Genomic DNA, 20,028 nt, shown 5'->3' with positions numbered 1-20,028 from the left:
TCAGGCTGCCTGGTACTCGAGGTCAGTAAAGTTGCCCAGTAGCCTGGTCCCACCGGTAGGCTGCACTTCAAGTCGGGGGCCCAAGTTCTACTCAGGAGGGGTCATGGTACGGAATTTAGCGATCAACTATGGGAAAACGAGTGATTTCGAAGTTTAAATAAGTTATACAACAGAATCTAGTACCGTATTAAGTTGAGCAAAAAATTATCGGCCACACATGAAAGTGTTAAAAGATCAAAAGGGTAGGGTGATTTTTTGGTAGCGGGGGTGGGTAGATAGAGTCAACCTTGAACTTGACTCAGCGGGACATGCCGTCGGATAGAGGAAGAGGAGGAAGAGGAGGAAGAGGAGGAAGAGGAGGAAGAGCATGCGAGTAGTTGGAGTGATGAGTTACAACAACAGCAGAGGAGGAAGATGCTCGTGATATAAAGTAGTGGAGCCATAGCTGCGGCCTTCAACGGCAGCGATCAAAGATGAAGTTGCAGCAGCGGAATTTGAGGTGTAATGTTGACTAAGGTGGCGGGGTCGGGGAGATGAAGAATGGAAGCCATGAATAGGTATACATGTTGCAATGAGATCATCAGAACAAACAACGATAGCTTTGAGCTGTGAAATAGGTACACAGGGACGAGATCGGAATCATGAAACACAACCTGTAAACATCTTCGAACATACTACAAACCAACAAAAACAAAGCAAGCGCTGTTGACATCATATCTCACTTACATCTAACCAGCACACTACTTCCAGTGACGAGGTTGCTGAGAACTCAACTGATAGTTTGATCTCAGAAGCTCGGGAGAGATGTTGGACGTCAAAGAAAGATGACAAAGAGACGATGGTGCGACCAGCTGGCTCAGAAGAGAACAAGAGGCTTGCGCTCAAGTTTGCTGAAGCGGTAGCATGATGAGACAGAGTATGTGAGGTGCTGAAGCAGTCTCAGGTCACCGTCCCTCACGGCAAGGAAGTGAGCTATGAGCATACCCGGCATCACTTCATTGCTCGTACAGGGAAGTTGAGCATCTTTGCAGCGCTGCAGCAGTGCTGCCCGTCGGCCGTGAGGAACGACGACCCCTTCATCGGGAGGCTGGGGCTGACGGAGGTAGAGCTCAACAAGGTCTTGGAGAGGAACAACTTCAAGAAGGTGAGGGATAGGAGGTCAAACATCATCACTTACCCCAAGGATGATCAAGAGCCAGCAGCGCCAGCAAAAACCAACGGTCTGTGAACAATGCTTTGCCCTCCCTCCGTCCCTCCGTCCCTCCCTCCTCTCTCCCTCTGTCCCTCGCTCGGTCCTTCTGGCTGACTTGGACGATGGCAGAGGTTCGGCACTACTTCGCCGAGAGGAGGTGGAGGAACCCGGACGACCCGGACGACGCTGCCCAGCTGGAGGCAAGCTGGCAGGCGATCAAGTCGAGCTCCATCCCCTTCGCTGGGCAGTGCGCGCTTGACAAGTTTATGACGGTCAGCAAGACGTTCCATGACCAGTGGGAGACGCTGGTCCACAGCTGCAGCAAGAAGAGCGACGCGCAGAAGAGGGATCGGCTCTCTCCAAGCTCGCTGTCCACCTCTTCTCAGGAGCAGCTGGGGGAAGCTCTCGAGCGCGCGGAGCCCCCGCTGAAGATGATGAAGGTGGAGCATGGGAGTGAGATAGTGAGGGGGGTGGGGCTGTCAGCACGGGCGGATTTCACGGCGGAGCCGGCGGGGGAGGAGAAGGAGGCTGAGGGGACGGAACACAGCGAAGACAATCTGTTCAGCAGCATATGGGTAGAGATCTGCGACGAGCCCTCTGCTATAGAGCAAGAGGGGAGTTGACGAGAGGCACCCGCTGGGCAGATCTCCGCACTGCGACTGGAGGAGGAGCCCCCCTCCCAACTTCAAAGAGGCAAGACGCACTTAAACTCGTATCTTTTGCTGTGTTTGTGCTCCTCCTGACACCCCCCCTACTTCCCTCCTCCCCTCCTCCTCCCTCGTCCCCTCCTCCTCCTCTCTCCCTCCCTGACGTTTTGCCACCTTCCCTTTCTTCGTTTTCTTCTTTTAATTAAATTCCAGCAGTAACCTACACCCGTCAGTCCTTGTTGCTTTTTCGCTCCTCCTTGATCTTCAGATACCTGAAACCTTCCAATCAAACCCCGCACCTTCCTCGCTCTCCGTCCTCTTCCGACCTTGCGTAGAAGGACGCGGTTTTTTCCCTGTCGATGACGGTGATGGTGGAGAAATCAAGGCTCTTGATCTGCTTGAACATCCCGTAGACGAGCATCTTGTAATTCTTGGTCTTGCAAGAAAAATCAAGAAAAAACTTGGTGAAGATGAAGATGAAGCAGAAGATTGAAATGATTAAGATGGTGATGATGGAGAAGATTGAGATCTCATCCTTTCTTCACCTGCTCGCAAGGATTTCCGTGGAGAGTGAGGGATCGCAAGTTGGGCAGTTCGGCGAGAGCAGAAGCAGAGCTCAACTTCCTGAGAGGGGGGAGTCAGTAACAATAGGGGGAAAGGAGCGATAGCAGCAAGATAGTGATGAAGGTGAGAAGGAATGAGTGTTTTTTTTAAGAGTTGTTCACTTCAGAAACGAGATGGGAAATTCGAGACACGTCGAGAAGGGTGAGGAATGGTAGGAGGGAGTGGGGCAGAGATGGAGATGAGCGAGGGGAGGAGATGGAGATGGAGTGAAGGAAGGGAAAGAACGTGAAAGGAGGGGAAGGGAAGGGAAGGGAAGGGAAGGGAAGGGAAGGGAAGGGAAGGGAAGGGAAGGGAAGGGAAGGTAAGGTAGGGGAAGCAGAGGAGGGGAGACTAACACGAACCTGATTCTATTTGCATGCAGGTAGATGACACTTAGCTTCACGTACGCTGCCAGCACCTGACGCCAGCATGTGAGAGCACGGAGAAGACGCTGAGGACGAGGTGCAAGGGTTGACAGTGTGGGCCTTACCGCAGGGACTTCTTCTAGCTGGTTGAAGGAGAGATCTATCCAGCTCCTGCAAGGGTAGGCACTTCACGGGTCGTGCGGACACGGGGAAAGACAGCCTACAGGTTCCTCGGTTTCTCGAGGACTTCCCTCATGATGATGTTGAAGACCGGAGGTAGCGCAGTAAGGTAGTTGTTTCCAAGCTGAGCAAGCTGTGAGGCAAGATAGCATGCAGACGAAGGTGGAAGATGGAAGGGATCACGAGAGTTGGAGTACACGGGGAACATGTAACATGTCTTCATCATAGCCTCGAAGACCAACCAGAGCAAAACAAGCAACACCAATACAACACGAGCTCACTTTAATCGCGTTTGTCTGCAGGTCCTCCTGTGGCGCTTTCACCCAGTCAGCATAGATCGGCTGTCAACCCTTGACGTCATTGTCCCTCCTCCTCACACAACGAGCGGCCTCACATTCGGAGCTTGCTGCCCTTGTTCGTCCTCTACGAGTTCTGGCGGCTGCTTGCGGTATCCTGTCCTGGGAAGAACTTCTCGAAGCTCCTCTATCGCCCGGATTTCTGGAGGAGATGTGAGAGGAGGGAAGTGAGGGAGGAGAGAACAGATGAGGATGGGGAGGAAGAAGGAGCATGGAGAAAGAGTGGGAGAAGAGGCAGAGAGTTGAGGCTGAGCAAGAATAGACGAGGAGACAACGGAAGACGAGAGGAGGAGGTGAGGTGAGGAGAGGACGAGCGGCATGGTGTTGGGGGTCAGCGGGAGATCAGGCGAGAGAGAAGGAAGGGAAAAGTGAGAGAATGACGAAGAGAGTAAGACAAACAGAGCTGGGGAGGAGCTGGAGGAGCGGGAGGGAGCGGTGAGAGATGATGGTAGGTGGGGAGGAGGAGGAGGTTGACAACGGTCGGGGACGGAGGAGGGGTGGGCTGAGAAGCTTGTGAAATAGACCGAGAAAGGAATAATCGAGGGGGGGTCCTATGGGATCGCGCATGAGGTCGGTGGTCGTCTTGAACCCGCCTGCGTTCCCATGCCTCGTGGGGGAGTGAGGGGACTCTACGTCGGGAATTGAATCCCTCTGATGGAAACAAGTCAGAGGATCAGCATAGTATGCGGCGCGCGCGGCGCGATCGGCTCAACTGACATCCTTGTTCCTACTGCGCTCCTTCTGCCTCTGACTGCTCTGCTAGCATCTGCTGCCAACAAGCTTCCTGGCTGACTCTTGTAGCTACTTCAGACAAGACCAGAGACACGCTCTCAAATGTGTTCTGGCTCAACTAGATATCTAGTGTGTAGCTCAGTCTAATTGCTCTCCTCTATCAGATCGGCCAGTTTCATGCCAACACAAATGCGCCACATCTGTTTGTTCTGGTACGATCACGTCATCATAAAAGCTTCAAATATCATTCCAGTGGAGGCAAGGGTAGGACTTGGTTGATCGTCTTGCCAAACATCTGCCCTTGTTCTTCCATGCTCCCATGCCCTCTTCAACATGACTTCTTATCTTCTTTTCCTCATTCACATCTCTTCATCCCGGTCTGCGGACCCTTTCTTTCTCTAATTTCTTCGCTCTTTCCCACCAGAGCGATATCCCTGCCCTGGGCTCTGTGTCTGTCTGTCTGTCTGTCTGTCTGTCTGTCTGTCTGTCTGTCTGTCTGTCTGTCTGTCTGTCTGTCTGTCTGTCTGTCTGTCTGTCTGTCTGTCTGTCTGTCTGTCTGTCTGTCTGTCTGTCTGGCTCTCTCTCCCTCCCTCTGTCTCTGTCTCTGTCTCTGCTCTCCCTTATCGCTCACCTTCATGTTGAAGGTGCTTCGCGCTTGAAGCATTGGCGGCCTTCGCTCAGCCATGGCGGTTGAGAGTGAAAGTCTTTCAGCTCACTACTGATTAATAAAATGGTGAAGCTAATTAAGAAAACTGCCAAATAACGGTCATAAAATAGTTATTTTATCACTTAGTGGTACGGGTACTTTGGAGAGGAGACAACCGGGTACTACCAGGTCTGGCTGATTGCTGCGGAAGTTTACTTGCTGTCAAGGGAAGGCGTCATGCTTCAAAGAGAGAAACTACCGGGTAGGGGTACCGTGAAACCTTGTTGACCGCCGGGGTCAGGGTCCAAGAGCCCTACTGTAGGGGGTAGGGGGTAGGGTGTGGGTGGGTAGGAAGTTGGGATTCGGAAGTGACTCGCAAGGGGGTACTCTGGTGGATGAGTGAGCCCTTATCTCCTCAAGGTAAATAACCCAGGGCCCCTCATCTGCGCGTTCAGGGAGCCCGGCGGAACTTTGGGACGCCAAGTACGCTGGCAGCCTAGGGTGGGGTGGGCGGCCAGGTGGGGTGGGCCATTTGGGGTGGGGTCGTGAGGAAGTTTTAAAAAAAATGGTCACTTCTTAGTAGTAACATGCGACGCAACTTTGTATGGCAGATGGAATTATGCCAGTCAATGAGCTCGACAAGCGTCGGCCAGGGAGAATGGGGAAGGGAAAAATGGTGTGCGAGTGAAGCGCAACGAGGAGAAAAGAGTGAAAGGAGCAGGGAGCAGGGAGCAGGGAGCAGGGAGCAGGGAGCAGGGAGCAGGGAGCAGGGAGCAGGGAGCAGGGAGCAGGGAGAAGGGAGCAGGCAGCAGGCAGCAAGGAGAAGGGAGCAGGGAGCAAGGGAGCAGGGAGCAGGGAGCAGGGAGCAGGGAGCAAGGAGAAGGGAGCATTGAGCAAGGAGAAGGGAGCAGGGAGAAGGGAGCAGGGAGCAGGGAGCAGGGAGAAGGGGGGAGCAGGGAGCAGGGAGCAGGGAGCAGGGAGCAGGGAGCAGGGAGCAGGGAGAATGGAAAAGGAAGAAGGAAGATGATCAGTGAGATAAAGGCACGGAAGTGGTTTAGACGAAAGTGGTGTAAACTCAAGATGTATGAGCGGACTTGGCAATGGAGAATGGCTCACATGAGTGAGAGTGTTTCATTGCTAATGTGCTGCAGTAATCGCTTTCGATTTGACGCGCCTGGCCAGGATCGATGGCCTCGGCCATTGTCGGCATCAAGCATGCGAAGGCCAGGGTGGCTGAGGAAACACCAGACATCATGCCGACACTGCCAGATGAGGCTGATTTCGTCCGAAGCTTCGAGCTCGAACGGCAGGCACTGAGGTGTGGAAGGAGGGGAGGGAGGTAGGCTCCGCTGACGGCGCATGCAGCGACATTGGAGTCACATGGCAGAAGCGGCGGGTTATCGTGACGGAGGAGAGGATCTGCTTCGGGAAGATGCATAGCACGGAGATGTTGGACTACATCCCGCTGCTCGAGGTGGAGCAAGTGCACCGAACGAGCGAGGTCCGCATGGCTGAGCCCAACACGAAGCTTGTTTTCTCTGCCAAATCGTACAAGTCAAAGAACGTTGTCAGCAAGCCGCGGACGGAGCAGAAGCTCAAGGCCGTCCCGGCGCTGGACGACGACGACGAGGAACTACATATCCTCACCATCTTCACCATAGAGGACGGGCACAACTCAGGTAGGCCGACGGTGCTGGCAACGCAGAACAAGGCTGTCTACGATGATGTGGTGCATACCCTGGAGACGATGATCGAGCAGTGCAAGGCGGACATGTTGGCTAAGTCAGAGACGACAGCTTTGACCAAGTGGAGAAGGATTGTCAGGGATTTCTACGATGGGAACATCTGTCAGGGAATTGTAGGGCTGCTGATAGTCGCCTCCTACGTCAATGCGCTGGTGAATGCGCAGGTGCTGCCGGAAGCGAATTCAACCCAGAGCAAAGCCTTCAGCACCATGGAATGGTTCTTCAACATCAGCTTCACAGTGGTATGATGACGAAGATGATGTACATGATGAAGAAGAAGAAGATGAAGATGATGATGGTGGTAGTGGTAGTGGTAGTGGTAGTGGTAGTGGTAGTGGTAGTGGTAGTGGTGACGATGATGGAGACGTAGGTGCAGATTGAGTTGGAGATGAGCAAGATATTGATGTGATGGATTAGGCAAGGAAAGCACCCGAGAGCAGGCTAGGATGTTGAGAGGGGAAAAGAGAGGGAGAATGGGCGAATGGAGAGCGAAGCACGGTCAGCTCAGAGAGTGAAGCGAAGAGAAGTACTGTCTGCAAGATAAGAAGACAAGCATACCACATAGGAAGATCACAAACAATCTCTACAGTGTCATTGCTTGCCTGAGAGTGAATGTTTGCCCGCGGGCTGAGAGGTTCTGAACAGGATCTGGTGCTGAATATCTTTGGTCACTTCTCCGTTGCCTTCTTCCTCGATGGATGGAACCTTGCAGGCAAACTCTAGTGACATGTAGAGGTTCCAAGATGCCTGACATGCTCGCGCTGCAGATATCGTTGTGGTCGTTCTATCCCTCATCTCCCAGTTTGTCGATGGGTTGACTGGCATCAGCGTGCTGAGGTTGGCGAGGGTTTTCAAGATGCTCAGGCTATTCCGGTATGCTGGTGGTGGCAGTTATGACGACGACGACGACGACGACGACGATGATGATGATGATGATGCTGATGATGATGATGATGATGATGATGATGATGATGATGATGATGCTTGTGCTGGTGATGCTGGTGATGATAATCATGACAACGATGATGACGAAGATGATGATGAACTTCGGAGGCGGAGATGTAGATCATGGTGCATGCAAGGAAGTGATGGAGATGCGAGCTGCTGGATGATGATGGTGACGTTCTCAGGAAACTTGCATCCTTGAGAATCCTTATCAACGCCCTAGCAGCCTCAGGTTTGTCTTCTCACGATGCTCTCCCCGTGCTCCCCCTCCTGTCTTGCATCCCTTCCTTCCCTTCCATCTGTACTCATGTTGTACTTTCAGCCTTGAGTTTCATTGTCTACCTCAATCCTTCCTGCCTGCTTCATAGAAGCTCCTAATCTCTTCTACCTGCATCCTCCTTCAGCTCCATTCCTCTTCCATCCCATCTCACCCGCTCCCCCTCCTTCTCTATCCTTTCCCCGTCCTCTCGGCTAACTAAGTGATTCAAGTCATTCCCGTCGTCAACGCTCTCACCATTCTATCGCTCGTCACATCCATCTACGCCATCATTGCAACCAACCTCTTCAGCGAACGACAACCTGACTTCTTCGGTGGCTTCCTCAAGTCAATGTTCACGGTGATCTTCTTATTTTCTTCTCTTGCCTTCCCTCTTTTATCCCCTTTCCTTATTTTCCTTCCCGTCCCTTCTTCTTCCTTCCTTTCTGTTTCCTTCCTCTTCCTCCTCCCTCCCCCGTCCCCCATCTTTCTTGCATTTTCCTTCCCATCTTCTTCCTTGTCTTCCATGTTTTTTCCATTTCTTCTTTTTCCCGTCGTCTTCCATTCTGTCACATCTCACTCCTTCATTCATTCTTTCTCTTCTTCTCCTCTTGTTTGGCTCTAACTGTCTGCCTTAGATGTATCAGATCTCCACGGGCGATGCCTGGGGTTCGATCATAGCGCGCTCAGTGCTGGATTACGAGCACGAGTCTCAGATATTCAACTTTGGGGTAAGGAGGAGGAGGAGGAGGAGGAGGAAGAGAGAAGGAAGAGTACGAGGAGGAAGAGGGAAGGTAGAGTACGAGGAGGAAGGGGGGTGAGGAGAGAATCAAGTAAGGAGGGGGCAGGGAAGGGAGAAGGAGGAAAAGGAGGAGGAGGAGCAAGCGTATCATCTTGTATCGGCACACTGCCTGATTGTTGTATCGTCTCAGGTTGGATTTTTCTTCGTCTCGTACATGTTGCTGGTTGGCATGGTATGCGCTCTTGAGCTCAATACACCTCCTCTCTTCCCCACTCCCTTTCCCCCTCTCCTCTCTCTTTCCCTTTCTTCTCTCCTCCTCTCTCCTGTCTGTTATGCCCTTCCTTGTCTTTTCTCTCTAGCGCTGCATCTCTTGCCTTCCGGTTCTCATTGTCAAAAACATTCTGTTGTTGCTGCTCCCCCGTCCTTCTCTTTCCTTCTCATCATAACACTCCTTTCCTTTCCCGTCCCCTCCAACACCACTTGCTTCTCTCGTGTCTCTGCATTCTTTTCTCTCATTGTCTTCTTCTCGCTCACATCTTTGCAGGTGCTCATGAACATCGTTGTCGCTGTTCTGCTCGACGAGTTCATCACCATGGTTGAGCGGGAGAAGGAAGAGAGGAGAGCAAAGTTCAAGGCTGAACTTGTCAGTTGCTTCCTCTTCGCAATTCCCAACTCTGCAATCCCTCCCTCCTCCTTTCCTTCCTGCCTTCTACCTCCTGCTCATCCTTTTTCCCTCATCCTCCCTTGTACCCCTAGGGCTCAGCCAGCGTATCGGTCTTTTCCATGTTTCCATCTTCCTTCCATATCTCCCCCTTCCCCTACTCCGTCTCCTCTAACGCACCGGCAGGCAAAGCAGAACTCGAAGCACTTCAATCAGCTTCCTCTCGATCCCCTCCTGGCAGGCCTCGTTGAGTTCGCTACCATCCAGGAGCTTTCCAACAGGATCTACCAGCTCTACCAGGTGAGCCCAAGGGGGGGTGGACGAGGAGGAGAGGGAGGAGGAGCAGCCGGGGTGTATAGGATCAGTGGCAGGAAAGATGCAGGTTGGTGACAGGGAAAGGGAGGTGGAGTTCTAGTCGGCGGGAGAGAGAAGGAAGGGGAGCAAAAGGGATTTCGAGGGAGGATGGAGCAACGCGCGGAGTCAGGGGGAAAGAGGGTGGAAGCATGCATCCGCAGCACAAGAGGACGGGGAAGAGGAAGTGAAGAGGACGAGGACGAGGACGAGGACGAGGACGAGGACGAGGACGAGGACGAGGACGGGGGAAAGGATGGGGGCAGGCATTGACGGCCCTGGCAGAGGCTGGACCTGGATGAGAACGGGTCTCTGAACCTGCAGGAGATCAACGAGGGGTTGAGGAAGGTGAACCTGTCGCACCCCGTCCGGCTGACCCAGGAGGACTTTGACATGCTCACGATGGGGAGGACCCTGCTGGACGAGGACGGCGAGCTGACCCCGTCCAACTTCGAGAGGATGATCCTTATGCAGCTGGACAGCTACGTGAGGAGGAAGGTGGGAACCGGACGGCCTTCCCGTGTCCTCTCCGTCCTTGCTCCTCCCTGCGTCTCAACTCCCTCTTTCCTTTCCTTCCTCCTCCCTGCTTCCCACCCACTGCCCCTCCTTCGGCCCTCATTAGCCCTCCCTGCCCTACCTCTCCTCCGGGCCATCTCCCTCTGTCCTCCCTCCATGTCCTCTGCCGCTGCCCCCTCGCTCACTAACTCTCTATCCCATCCTGCCTGCTGCCCTCCATACTCATCGACCAATTCTTTGGCTCCTCTCCTCTCCCAGTGTTACCTCCTTCACCTCCGCTGCTCCCTGCCCAACAGTCTGTCCGCTCCTCCTTACAGCTGACGTGCCCGATGCTCACAGATGGTCAGCTCGATCGACACAGTGGAGGACGACACCTCGCGGGAAATCCTGTTTGCCATCAAGATGAGCTTGTCGGCGATCGACCACTTCAAGGTCTCCATTGAGAACAAGGTCGGCAACAAGAAGATGGAGAGCAGGAAATTGATCCTCCGCAAACTTTTCCGCTCCTCTTCCTACGTTGCTTTCAAGGAGTGGAGGGACATGGTCAAGAACCGTGGGAGCTTCGAGGACGGGGACGAAGATGGGGACGGAGAGGAAGGGGAAAGCATCGAGAGAGGAGGGAACTCTCCTGCCCAGAGGAGTGACTGGAGCGACAAGATGGGGATCCAGGACTTGGGCAAGCAGCTCATGGCGCGTATGGACACGCTGGAGCGGCGGGTCGAGCATCAGTCTCGCTCCCTCACCCACAAGCTCGCAGCCATGGACATCTTGAACCAGAAGCTTGACGTGATCATGACCATGGTGCTGCCATCCTCCTCGCTTCCCTCCTCCCCCGTCCCTCCCCGACCACACCAGGTTGTCAACAGGCAGCAGAAGCTCCAGGATGTCGGCGGATCAAGGGAGGAGGAGAGGTCGGAAGAGGAGAAGAAGGAGCCAGCAAGGAGGGAGGAGGTGAAGGGGGACCTGGCCAACGGGAATCAGACGAGGGAAGGGATGGCAAACGACTCCGCTTCTCTACCTATCGCCATCTCCTCCACCAAGCTCATCCCCTTCCAAACTTTCCTCCAGAACGAAGACCTCATTGTTTCCACCTCCCAGCAAAAGATGGAGCGATTCAAGAGGGGAGGGAGATCGAGCTCCGAGCTCTTGCTCCACGAGGGCCCCAGCAAGCTCAACAAGCCCCGCATCAGGCGCTTCAACACTCACGTTCACAGCACGAACGGCGACGACACGGCGATGGCAAGCAGGGCCCAGCAGCATGCTGAGCTTCTAGACAAGATCCAATCGTACAAGACCAGGTTCAGCTGCGTGAGCCGAGTTGCAGACCCCAGCAGCAAGGCCGAGCCAGGTCGCAGCGGGGGGCAAGAGGTTACTAGCAACTCTGTGCGGCCACACAAGGGAGGGATCGGGAGGACGGTGAGCCTGGGGGAGGTTGATGTGCATTTCTTGAGGAGCGGACCAGATTCGGAGGAGGAGGAGGAGGAGGAGGAGGAGGACGGATCCCGGTCGATTGCTCACAGTGAGATCTGAACTTTCAGGACCATTCTCACTGCCTGGCAACTTCGGCCAGGCCCGGCCCGGGCATGGCAGGCCCGATCTTTGACTTTACTCAGCCTTGAACGTGAAGTGAAATCATTGCCATAAACTTCGGCGAGGCTTGCCAAGTTGTTCCCGAATACTGTCGCACTGCCGCAGGCGGTGCCAGCCATGGTGATCATTGAAACTTCAGGATGAGCCTGAGATGACCAATTGTACTACCGCCGGGACGGTACGGTCCAGTCCCTCAGCCTGCGACCCCGAGTCGGGCTGCCGGCCTGGCGGCGAAGGCTTCGGAAGGTCCGGGGCTACGGGAATCCGGAGTCCCGGCGAGTCCCACAGTACGGTCCCGGGCGTGACGGCGGCGGCGTACTGAGTCACGCGGCCTCCCCGGGCCGCTGAGTCGGACTCCTCAGGGCCGAGGCTCGGGAGCGCGGCTGGGCGGACCGTACCGTACGGTCACCGGCCCGGGGCGTCACTTGAACGGCGGCCCTCGGCCGTACTAGGCCAGTCATATCAGTGAGACTCGCAGACTCGGTGCCGCATGCCGCGGCGCACTGACTGTGGTAAGAAGGGCTCAGGTAGGTAGGGGTCAAGGTGAGATATCTTACAATAGAGACACTAATGGGAAATGGTCAAGGTGACAGGCAAGAGCAAGAGGTCCTTTGATGGGGTGGATTTCGAGGAATCGTGGGTGTGGAAAAGGAAGCAGAGCACAGAGAAATCTTAAGTCGAAGTATAAGTGAAGAGGCTAAGGGTATGAGGAGGGAATATGGAGAGCTCGCTTGGGGGCTCGAACATAAACGGCCTTTTTATTAGTATTTACTGCACCTGTCCCATGCATGACTACCATCAAGACAGTGCTGTAAAGGACTGTTTCTTGACTAGTTACAATTTCTGTCTTTTTAAACTTGTTAGTTCTGTAGCAGAGGCGGAGTGGAGACAGAAATAATCTATTTTTACAACAGATTTGGAAGGATTTATCGCCACGATCCGGGGGTGGGTCCTTGATGTGAGCAGGAGGGGAGTAGGAGCAGAGTTCATTTGACTGGCATTTTCGAAAAGGATATGTTTCGATAATTGGTACCCTTGTATCCGTTCATACATGGCGTAAAGAAGCTATCCTCCAACGTACATCATCAAAAAACATCTTTTCACGGAAGCAGTTGTCAGCGTTTGTGTCAGCAAGCACACCACCTTCTTCTCCACCGCAACTTCGCCCCTAACAAGTACCGGTACATATCCCCTGTTTCTAAATATCATCCAAGGAGTAATTTACCCCTCACAATCAGGGGGTAGGGTATACTACCCTACCTACTTTTTCAGACTTCTTTGCACCGGTGTTCTGTAATGCTTGCCTCCTTCGTTTCCTCCTACCTTGGGTCCCCACACCTCCCTAAACCCTTTAAACCGCTCCTCCGCCTCTTTCCGCTCCGCCCGCCTTCTATTTGCTCCACCGTTGCTTGTCGTTTCTTCTTCTTAATCTTCTCCCCCTCCTTCTCGTGATCATTCTCATCCTTCTCGTGATCCATCCACATTCCTCCTCCTCCTCCTCCTACAATCCATCCGTATCTCCTGGGCCCCGACCTCCAGTGGTGCTCTATCGCACAGCCCCTTTTCCTGCCTCCCTCTCTCCCGCTACTGCCACTCGTTCTCTTCCCCATCTATCCTTCACTTCCCCATCACGCCCTTCGATATCCTTGGACCCATGACCAATCGCTCACAGTCTCCCAAGCCATCTCTCATCCAGCCGGTCTCGCAGCAGATGTTCGATGAGTTCTTCGCAAGTACCGCTCGACAATGCGGCAGAGCAGCAACCTGCGACAAGAGGGCACCCTGCGTGCTCGATACAGCGGAGATATGGCGATGCGCCTCAGCAGACCACCGCCTGTTGCATGTGCTCCAGATCCTGAACTCGTATGACTCTCGGACGTCGTCGTGCAACGAGGAGACAGATGCTGCAGCCAACAGGAAGTGTTTCCTCGGCGACCACCATGAGGGCCAACCTGTCAGGAATTCCACGTCCTTCACGCATAGGAGGGAGCAGCTACATATCGGCGGCCACCGACGCGCCTCCACCACGTCAGCCGAGCATCAGTGTCCCGCGACAAGGACGAGGAGCGGGAGGTCGTGCGCAGGGTCGATCCCCTCCATCTTCACCGACGAGCTCGAGCTGCTCAGGATGTTCAGTGACGCCCAACGGGCTGGTCACGTTGTAAGGACTGACGGATGCGTCTGCTGATAGCGTCTGTCCCAATGTACTCTAGGTCATATAACGATTAGTATCGTTGTAATGTATCCTGCCCCCACGTTTTCGCCTCTACTTTTCTCCCTACGTCCTCGTCTGCGGACTCCACTATATCTCTCCTCCTCCTTCTCCTCCTTCTCCTCCTCCTCCTCCTCCTCCATTTCGTCTCCTGTCTTCTATCCCTTTGCATCACATGAGCGTCTTGTAGCGTCTTGTGAAGGTCAGGCTAGTCGAGCATTGCGATCAAATTGCTTCCTTCAGGACAGACGTCTCGGCACGTCCGACCGTAAACGTCCCTGGCGTCTTTCTCCCCTCCTGACAGTCCGTGAGCTACAGCATAGAAAGGGCGATAGTGAAGAGGGAGGAGGATGGGGAGTGGAAAGGAGGGAAGGTGTGCGGACGAGGAGGAGCGAGGGCAAGGTAGGAAAAGAGATCGGAAAAGTTTGGGTAAATGAAGGATTTGCAGGAAAAGAAAAGGAAGAGAAGGAGGGGGAAAGAGAGCGGAGTGGGACGCGAGAAGGAGGAGGAAGTGGGAGGGGGAAAGAGAGCGGAGTGGGACGCGAGAAGGAGGAGGAAGTGGTAGAGGACGGAGAGCAGGTGAGCAGGTTTCAGGGGGTCACCGGCGTCTATCAGCATCTTTGCGACTTCCGCAGCTCCGAAGTGACAGGCGAGGTGAAGGGAAGTCATGCCCGAGTGAGGCTGGCGGCGGGACAGAGTTAGCCGAGGAAAAGAGAAGGCGGATAGGAGGAGGAGAAGGAAGAGAAGGAAGAGGAGGAGGAGGAAGAGGAGGAGGAGAAGAAGGAAAAGGAGGAGGAGGAAGAGGCGGGTGGGTGGGTGCGGGGGTTGGGGGGATGGGAGAGGAGGCAGGCACAAGCCAGGAATAAGGCACTGGAAAGGGGAAGAGAGGAGGATACGAGGAGGGAAGAGAGGAGAAGAAGTGTGGAGAGGAGGAGGAAAGTAGAGAGGACAAGGAGAGCCGAGGTAGAAGAAGAGCAAGACAGAGGCAGACCTCGGCAGACTTGATGTTCACTCCTGCAGCGATCAGTTCCTTGGCCTCGTCGCTGAGAACTGTTGAGCGGGGTCAAGAGGGAGGAGGACAAGAGCGGTACCGAAGGAGGGGGTTGACGGTGGTAATAAGGGAAGACGTTTCAGCATTGAAAAGGCGATTGGGAGGGAGGAAGGAAATAGAACAGAAAGAATTGAAGGAAAATAAGATAGAGATTTTGAGATGGGAGGAGGAGGAGGAGGAAGATGAAGAGGATGGTACCGAATATGGATGCAAGCCTTAGAGCCACTTCTAGCAGATGCTACAAGAGCGATCAAAAAGAGACGATGTGAAGGAAAGGAGGATGAGAGGAAGAGAGACGAGGGACTGGAACAAACAAGACAAGACAAGACAAGATGGGAGGAAGGATGAGAGGAGAGAAGAGGAGAGTGGAGGAGAGGAGAGGAGAGGAGAGGAGAGGAGAGGAGAGGAGAGGAGAGGGGAGGAGAGGGGAGGAGAGGGGAGGAGAGGTGGAGAAAGGGGAGGAGAAGAGAGCAGGGTTGGGAGGACGTTACTGACCTGGGGGTCTTTTCCTCCTCCCAGTTTCAGGTCTTGCAGAGATTTCTCGACCGTCACCTCCTCCTGCTTCTCCTCCTGCTCGTCATCCTCCTTCCTTGGGCGGGCTACTTCTTCGATGTCCTTGTCAGGTTGTAGACCCTGCACAGTTTTTGAGAGTCCGTGTAGAGGATTACTGGTGCAGGAGAAGATGGAGGAGAGGAAGGAGGAGAAGACAAAGGTGAAGGCGAGCAAGGAAGAAGAGAAGGTAGTGAACCAGAGCGTGGAGGAGGAGAGCGTGGAGAAGGAGAGCAAGGAGGAGGAGAGCAAGGAGGAGGAGGAGGGAAGGTGTTTCACACCTCAGCTTCCAGTCTAGAAGCTTCCTTTGCAACTCGTGATTCCGCGGCAAGAGCTCTGGAACTAAGTGGTGAACAAGACACCGGCGATGAAGTTTGAGACAAGGAGGAGGAGGAAGCGAAGAGGAAGCGAGAAGGGAGAGTAGGAAGGAGCAGAAGCAGCGTCATGAGCAAACACAGGCAGAAGCGGGTGAGGTAGAGAGCAGGCTCAAGGGCACCTGCAAGAGGCAGCGACGAAATCGTCTTCCTGACAAGCGACGAGAATTTCAAAGTATGAAAGGAGGATGAGGATGAGGGGAAGGAGGAAGGGGAGGAGGGGGAGGAAGAGAGGAAGGAGGAGGGGAAGGAGGAGTGAAGGGACCTGTCTCCTCCCCAACGACATGTCAATGACGCTCTTTGCTAGGACTCGTCCGGACTGCAGGCAGGTCTCAGCAGCCAGCAGGGCAGGAGAGCAGTGGCAGGACGTGCTGCCGATGGATGAAGTCGACGGGACAAGGCCCAAGGGGAGTGACATCGGAGGCCACGTTCGCATCCCCTGCCTTGGACCTGCTCCTACCCGTCACGTTTCTCCAGATCGCTCGCATGCTCTCTCACTTTAAGCGGAAGTCCCAAAGCCCTGCCCCCCAGATCGCGTCCAGACCGACGCTTGCTCGTTTCTCCGGATCGGCTCCTTCTCCTGAGGAACCAACGTTGTAAGCGGAGAGAAAGGAAAGAAACAAGATGAGCAAACACAGAATGGATGGCAAGGGGCGCGGGGGGGGGGGGGGGGGGGCGGGAAGGAACATGAAGAGCTCTGAATCACCGATAAGGAAATCGATGGAGTTGCTCATGGAGAGGAAACAAGCCCAATGTAGGCATGTCCTTCCAAGGTGATCAACCTGATTAGTCAGTCAGCTAATTTGCACCTTGATGGTGTCTGCAAACAAAGAAGGGCAACCGAGTCTACCGTCACGCTGACCGTCCTATCCCCCTCCCTGGGATGAAGGAGCTCCTTTGCCCTTTCAATCTGTAACTTCCTTCACTCCCTTCCTCCCTCCTCGTGCTCATCACATCTCCGATGGAGGCGGCGGCATGGAGGGCGATGGTCGCGTCCTCTTGCTCCGACGGTGAACGTCTTAGGTCCATCCTTGACATGAGGGAGGTCAAGATCGCCTAGTTGATAGGAGGCGCGTCAGGGGGGGGGCAAGGGTTGTAACCCTCCGAGAGCATGCAGATGGAGACCGAGAGTAAAAACAAAAGAGGAGACTGGGAAGAGCAGAAAGCGGAGGGAGGAGGAGAATTAATCATCACGTGTACAGATGAAACCATCATCATAAAATCAATGATTTCACATAGATTTCATCATCATGATCTCATATAGATTTCATCATCATGATCTCATATAGATTTCATCATCATGATTTCATATAGACAAGCATCGAACGTGCGATTCTCATCAGTGAACACAACTCAAACAGCCCCACGTGCTTCATCTTTGCTTCTTGCGCGAAGTCAAGACAGTTCCTTCCCGTCTTGTCTGCGGTAAAAAGACTCAAGAGGATTTCGAAACACTCGCACTCTTCTACCCGCATGCGAGACCTTACAACCCGCATTGATGAGTGCTACAATCTGCCCAAGGTGTTACTTGTAGGAATGCGACACGGCCTCTTCAGTACGATCGTTGCGTCTTTCCCCTGGCACGCATGCTGAAGAACATCTTGTTGCGTGTTTGGGTCCACACCGTTCACATCTGCCCTGTTTAGCAGGAGGAGAAGCAACACCAAGTCAGATCGTAACAGTTCAACCCTCGCTATCTCTCCTCCCCTTCCTCCTCTCCCTCCTCCTCCTCTCCATTTTCCTCACTTTGCACCAATCAGGAAGTCAACCGCATCGCCTTTGCTGTTCTTGGCCGCAAGCATGATGCTGCGCTCGAAGTGTTACCACCAAAGAGTTGGGGGAGGCAACCAGCTCAAGCAAGGAAGCAAGAGTGTGATGGTGATGTCGGACTGAAAGGCTGATAGCCTTATGCCCTCTAACATGTCAGCAGGACAACTCTTCTTACCCAGTCTTGGACCCCGTGCCTCTATCGTCTACGTGCGTCCCCTCCTCCAACAGCGCCTGCCACATAGTAAGGCGGGCATGCTTGCCGGCGTAGAGGGTTCTCTTGCCTTCATCGAGTTGATGTCGCCTCTCTCAGCTACCACCGGCATCGGAGGCAGGGGGCGAAGACATGCTCCTGTGTTCGACATGCTCTGAAGTTTGAGCAATGTAGCCAGCTCCAGTGAAGTAGCGTCAAAGGTTGCAAGGCAGATGTCGCCGACCTGTCCTCTATCATCAACTATCCCTTTTCATGCATGGTCCCCTCCATTCTCTCTTCCTTTCTTGATCAACCACGATGTCTCCTCTCATCTCTCCGCCTTCGCTCTTCCCTCCTCTCCCTCCTCTTCCTCCCCTCCCTCCCCTCCCCCCGTGTGCATTTCGGCCCCCTCGCTCTACGCCTCCATGGAAGAAATTCCTGGCCCGCATCCCCAGCGGCCGAGGTAGTAATGTCGGGGCGGGCCCAGAAAGCAGAATAACGGAGATAACGGTCATGCTACAGTCTGTCACGGTTTATAACGGCCTGCATGGCGGAAATTTGGATTTGGCGGGCGCCATGGCGGGATGGAGAAGAGGAGGAAGGGCGGGTAAGGTGGAGGAGGGCAAACGAGACGGTAAGGATACGTTGTACTCCCTCCTGCTACACTGCATCCGTCCGAGCCACCGTTAGAGGGCTGCTGGCTTCGCTGAGCCACAGAGTTTCGAATCGGAAACTCCCCTCGTCTGAACTCAATGCCATGCTGGAGGCGAGCGAACTTGTAGCGACTGACACGACGATGGCGATGCAGGCTCATGAGGAATGTGATTGCCAGACAATCTGATAGCTTCGCTTGCTATCGACAATGTCAGGACTGCACCGACAGGCTCCCATGGTAGAGCCTGAGCGAACCTCGTCGTATGTAGAGGTTTGCATCAAGTCAGCAAGGAGGTGAAGTGCTGAGAGGGTGGCAGGAGGTTGCGCGACAACAATGGCTGGAAGGGAAGAGAGGAAGAGGCGCGATCCTAGCAATGGCTGGTCGGGTTGTGCTGACTGCGGTCCTCTAGACAACCGTCGCTCTCCGAAGCGCTTGTCGCCTGCGGAAGCAGCGGCAGGTGAGATGGCAGGATGACGAGAGAGCATGGCGACTAAGTGTCCTTGCAGCCATCCGCCAGAAGATGGAGCAGGAGGAGAGCCTGAGGAAGAGTGCTCCTACCCTCCCCCGGCCCAGCACCTCCAAGGAGGGCCTCCGCGCCAATCGCTCGCTCTCTAACGAGGAGGGAACGTTGGAGAGGTAGTTTGCTTCACTCCCGGGTAGCTTCATCGTGCTCACTCAACGCTCATGCCAAACAGTCTCATCCGTCAAGAGGCCGAGAAGCAAGTGAGCAGGTGCTGCTGCTGATGCTGCTGATGCTGGTTTGACTTTCCCTAACGTTGTGTGCTGGTCAGGCTGAGGGTAAGGGATAGGAATCCTGTCCCGTCCTGACCAGTGTTCGTGTAGCACTCGTATGGAGGAAGGGAGAAGAGAGGAACTCGGTACCATCCCATCTCAACCCCCGTCTTCGATATCCCTTACGTATTCCCCAGTAACGCATCCGGAGCCAGCGGCTCCTCCTTTGACACGTCTGCCTCCTCCTCCGACCCAGCGGTCTCGGACATGCCGCAGAACCTCACAGACCTGCTCGTCCAGGTTTGAACCCGTTGCTGACCGCAGCTGCCGCTCACTGTCTCCCACAGAGCACGTCGGCTCGTGGGCCGGTGCAGGAGGCTCTCGTCTTTAAGGTGAGGATCTTGACGGATGACTGCTCTGCTTGACCTCTTCCGTGGTCCTCCTCTTCAGATCCGAGAACTGCTCCATGATTCCACGAATCTCCGAGCCATCTCCAAGGAAGCATGGGTTGATGAGCATCTCCTCTCCTCTCCACCTCTCCTCTTGTTCTCGTTTGTTTGCTCCTTCCTCTGCTCTGCTCCTTCCTCCTCTCTCTCTCTCTCTCTCTCTCTCTCTCTCTCTCTCTCTCTCTCTCTCTCTCTCTTCTTCCCTCCCCCCCCCCCCCCCCCCCCTTCCCACCTTTCCCTCCTCCCCCCCTCTCCCTTTCCCCTCTTCCTCCTCTTCCCTCCCACCTCTCTGCCTGCCTTCCTCCCGACCTCTCCCCTCTCCCCTTTCATCTTACCAGGAACGCAGGCGTCTCCAGCCTCACAAGTCTTGAACGTGGGGGACAAACTGCTGGCAGTAGAGGGCATGCCCGTTACAGATCTTGACGCACTTAGTATTTCTGATATGATCAAGGGGGAGCCCGGCAAGCCGGTTTACCTCAGCGTCGTCCGTGAGCGAGGTGCCAAGAAATGTTTCTCCTTCTC

At 54.4% G+C, this 20,028-nt stretch overlaps 5 protein-coding genes across 5 annotated transcripts; 4 read left to right on the top strand and 1 right to left on the bottom strand.

Moving 5' to 3' along the window:
• Positions 1-838: 838 nt before the first annotated feature.
• GUITHDRAFT_117458 (hypothetical protein) lies at positions 839-1,815 on the top strand (the record flags this gene model as incomplete). Its single annotated transcript, XM_005823272.1, has 3 exons — positions 839-898; positions 944-1,220; positions 1,322-1,815. The coding sequence occupies 3 exons, from the start codon at positions 839-841 to the stop codon at positions 1,813-1,815; spliced, it is 831 nt and encodes a 276-aa protein (XP_005823329.1).
• A 212-nt stretch (positions 1,816-2,027) lies between these two features.
• GUITHDRAFT_155259 (hypothetical protein) lies at positions 2,028-4,758 on the bottom strand. The gene is made up of 10 exons (XM_005823271.1): positions 4,707-4,758; positions 3,868-3,994; positions 3,382-3,485; positions 3,269-3,328; positions 3,032-3,111; positions 2,933-2,978; positions 2,805-2,860; positions 2,385-2,463; positions 2,166-2,275; positions 2,028-2,111 (listed from the first exon to the last, which is right to left on the bottom strand). Exons 1-10 carry the CDS (start codon positions 4,710-4,712, stop codon positions 2,069-2,071), a joined length of 711 nt encoding a protein of 236 aa, XP_005823328.1. The 5' UTR covers positions 4,713-4,758; the 3' UTR covers positions 2,028-2,068.
• A 1,150-nt stretch (positions 4,759-5,908) lies between these two features.
• Positions 5,909-11,467, top strand: GUITHDRAFT_117456 (hypothetical protein; the record flags this gene model as incomplete). The annotated part of the gene is made up of 12 exons (XM_005823270.1): positions 5,909-6,039; positions 6,087-6,708; positions 6,889-6,964; positions 7,234-7,537; positions 7,597-7,643; positions 7,901-8,028; positions 8,306-8,398; positions 8,600-8,641; positions 8,954-9,052; positions 9,257-9,370; positions 9,707-9,919; positions 10,277-11,467. 12 exons carry the CDS (start codon positions 5,909-5,911, stop codon positions 11,465-11,467), a joined length of 3,060 nt encoding a protein of 1,019 aa, XP_005823327.1.
• Positions 11,468-12,917: 1,450 nt separating this feature from the next.
• Positions 12,918-13,784, top strand: GUITHDRAFT_155257 (hypothetical protein). Its single transcript, XM_005823269.1, has one exon. The coding sequence runs from the start codon at positions 13,182-13,184 to the stop codon at positions 13,713-13,715; it is 534 nt and encodes a 177-aa protein (XP_005823326.1). The 5' UTR covers positions 12,918-13,181; the 3' UTR covers positions 13,716-13,784.
• A 4,435-nt stretch (positions 13,785-18,219) lies between these two features.
• Positions 18,220-19,567, top strand: GUITHDRAFT_155256 (hypothetical protein; the record flags this gene model as incomplete). Its single annotated transcript, XM_005823268.1, has 10 exons — positions 18,220-18,307; positions 18,482-18,598; positions 18,645-18,687; positions 18,738-18,785; positions 18,835-18,964; positions 19,024-19,051; positions 19,172-19,206; positions 19,258-19,360; positions 19,408-19,452; positions 19,511-19,567. Coding segments are annotated over exons 2-10 (552 nt in total), but the record flags the coding sequence as incomplete, so codon positions are not given.
• Between the last annotated feature and the right edge of the window lie 461 nt (positions 19,568-20,028).

This window comes from Guillardia theta (genome assembly GCF_000315625.1).
Source record: "Guillardia theta CCMP2712 unplaced genomic scaffold GUITHscaffold_111, whole genome shotgun sequence".
In the NCBI taxonomy this organism is placed as follows: domain Eukaryota; class Cryptophyceae; order Pyrenomonadales; family Geminigeraceae; genus Guillardia; species Guillardia theta.
The sequence above is the reverse complement of the archived record's forward strand: the minus strand, read 5'-3'. Positions and strand labels throughout refer to the sequence as shown.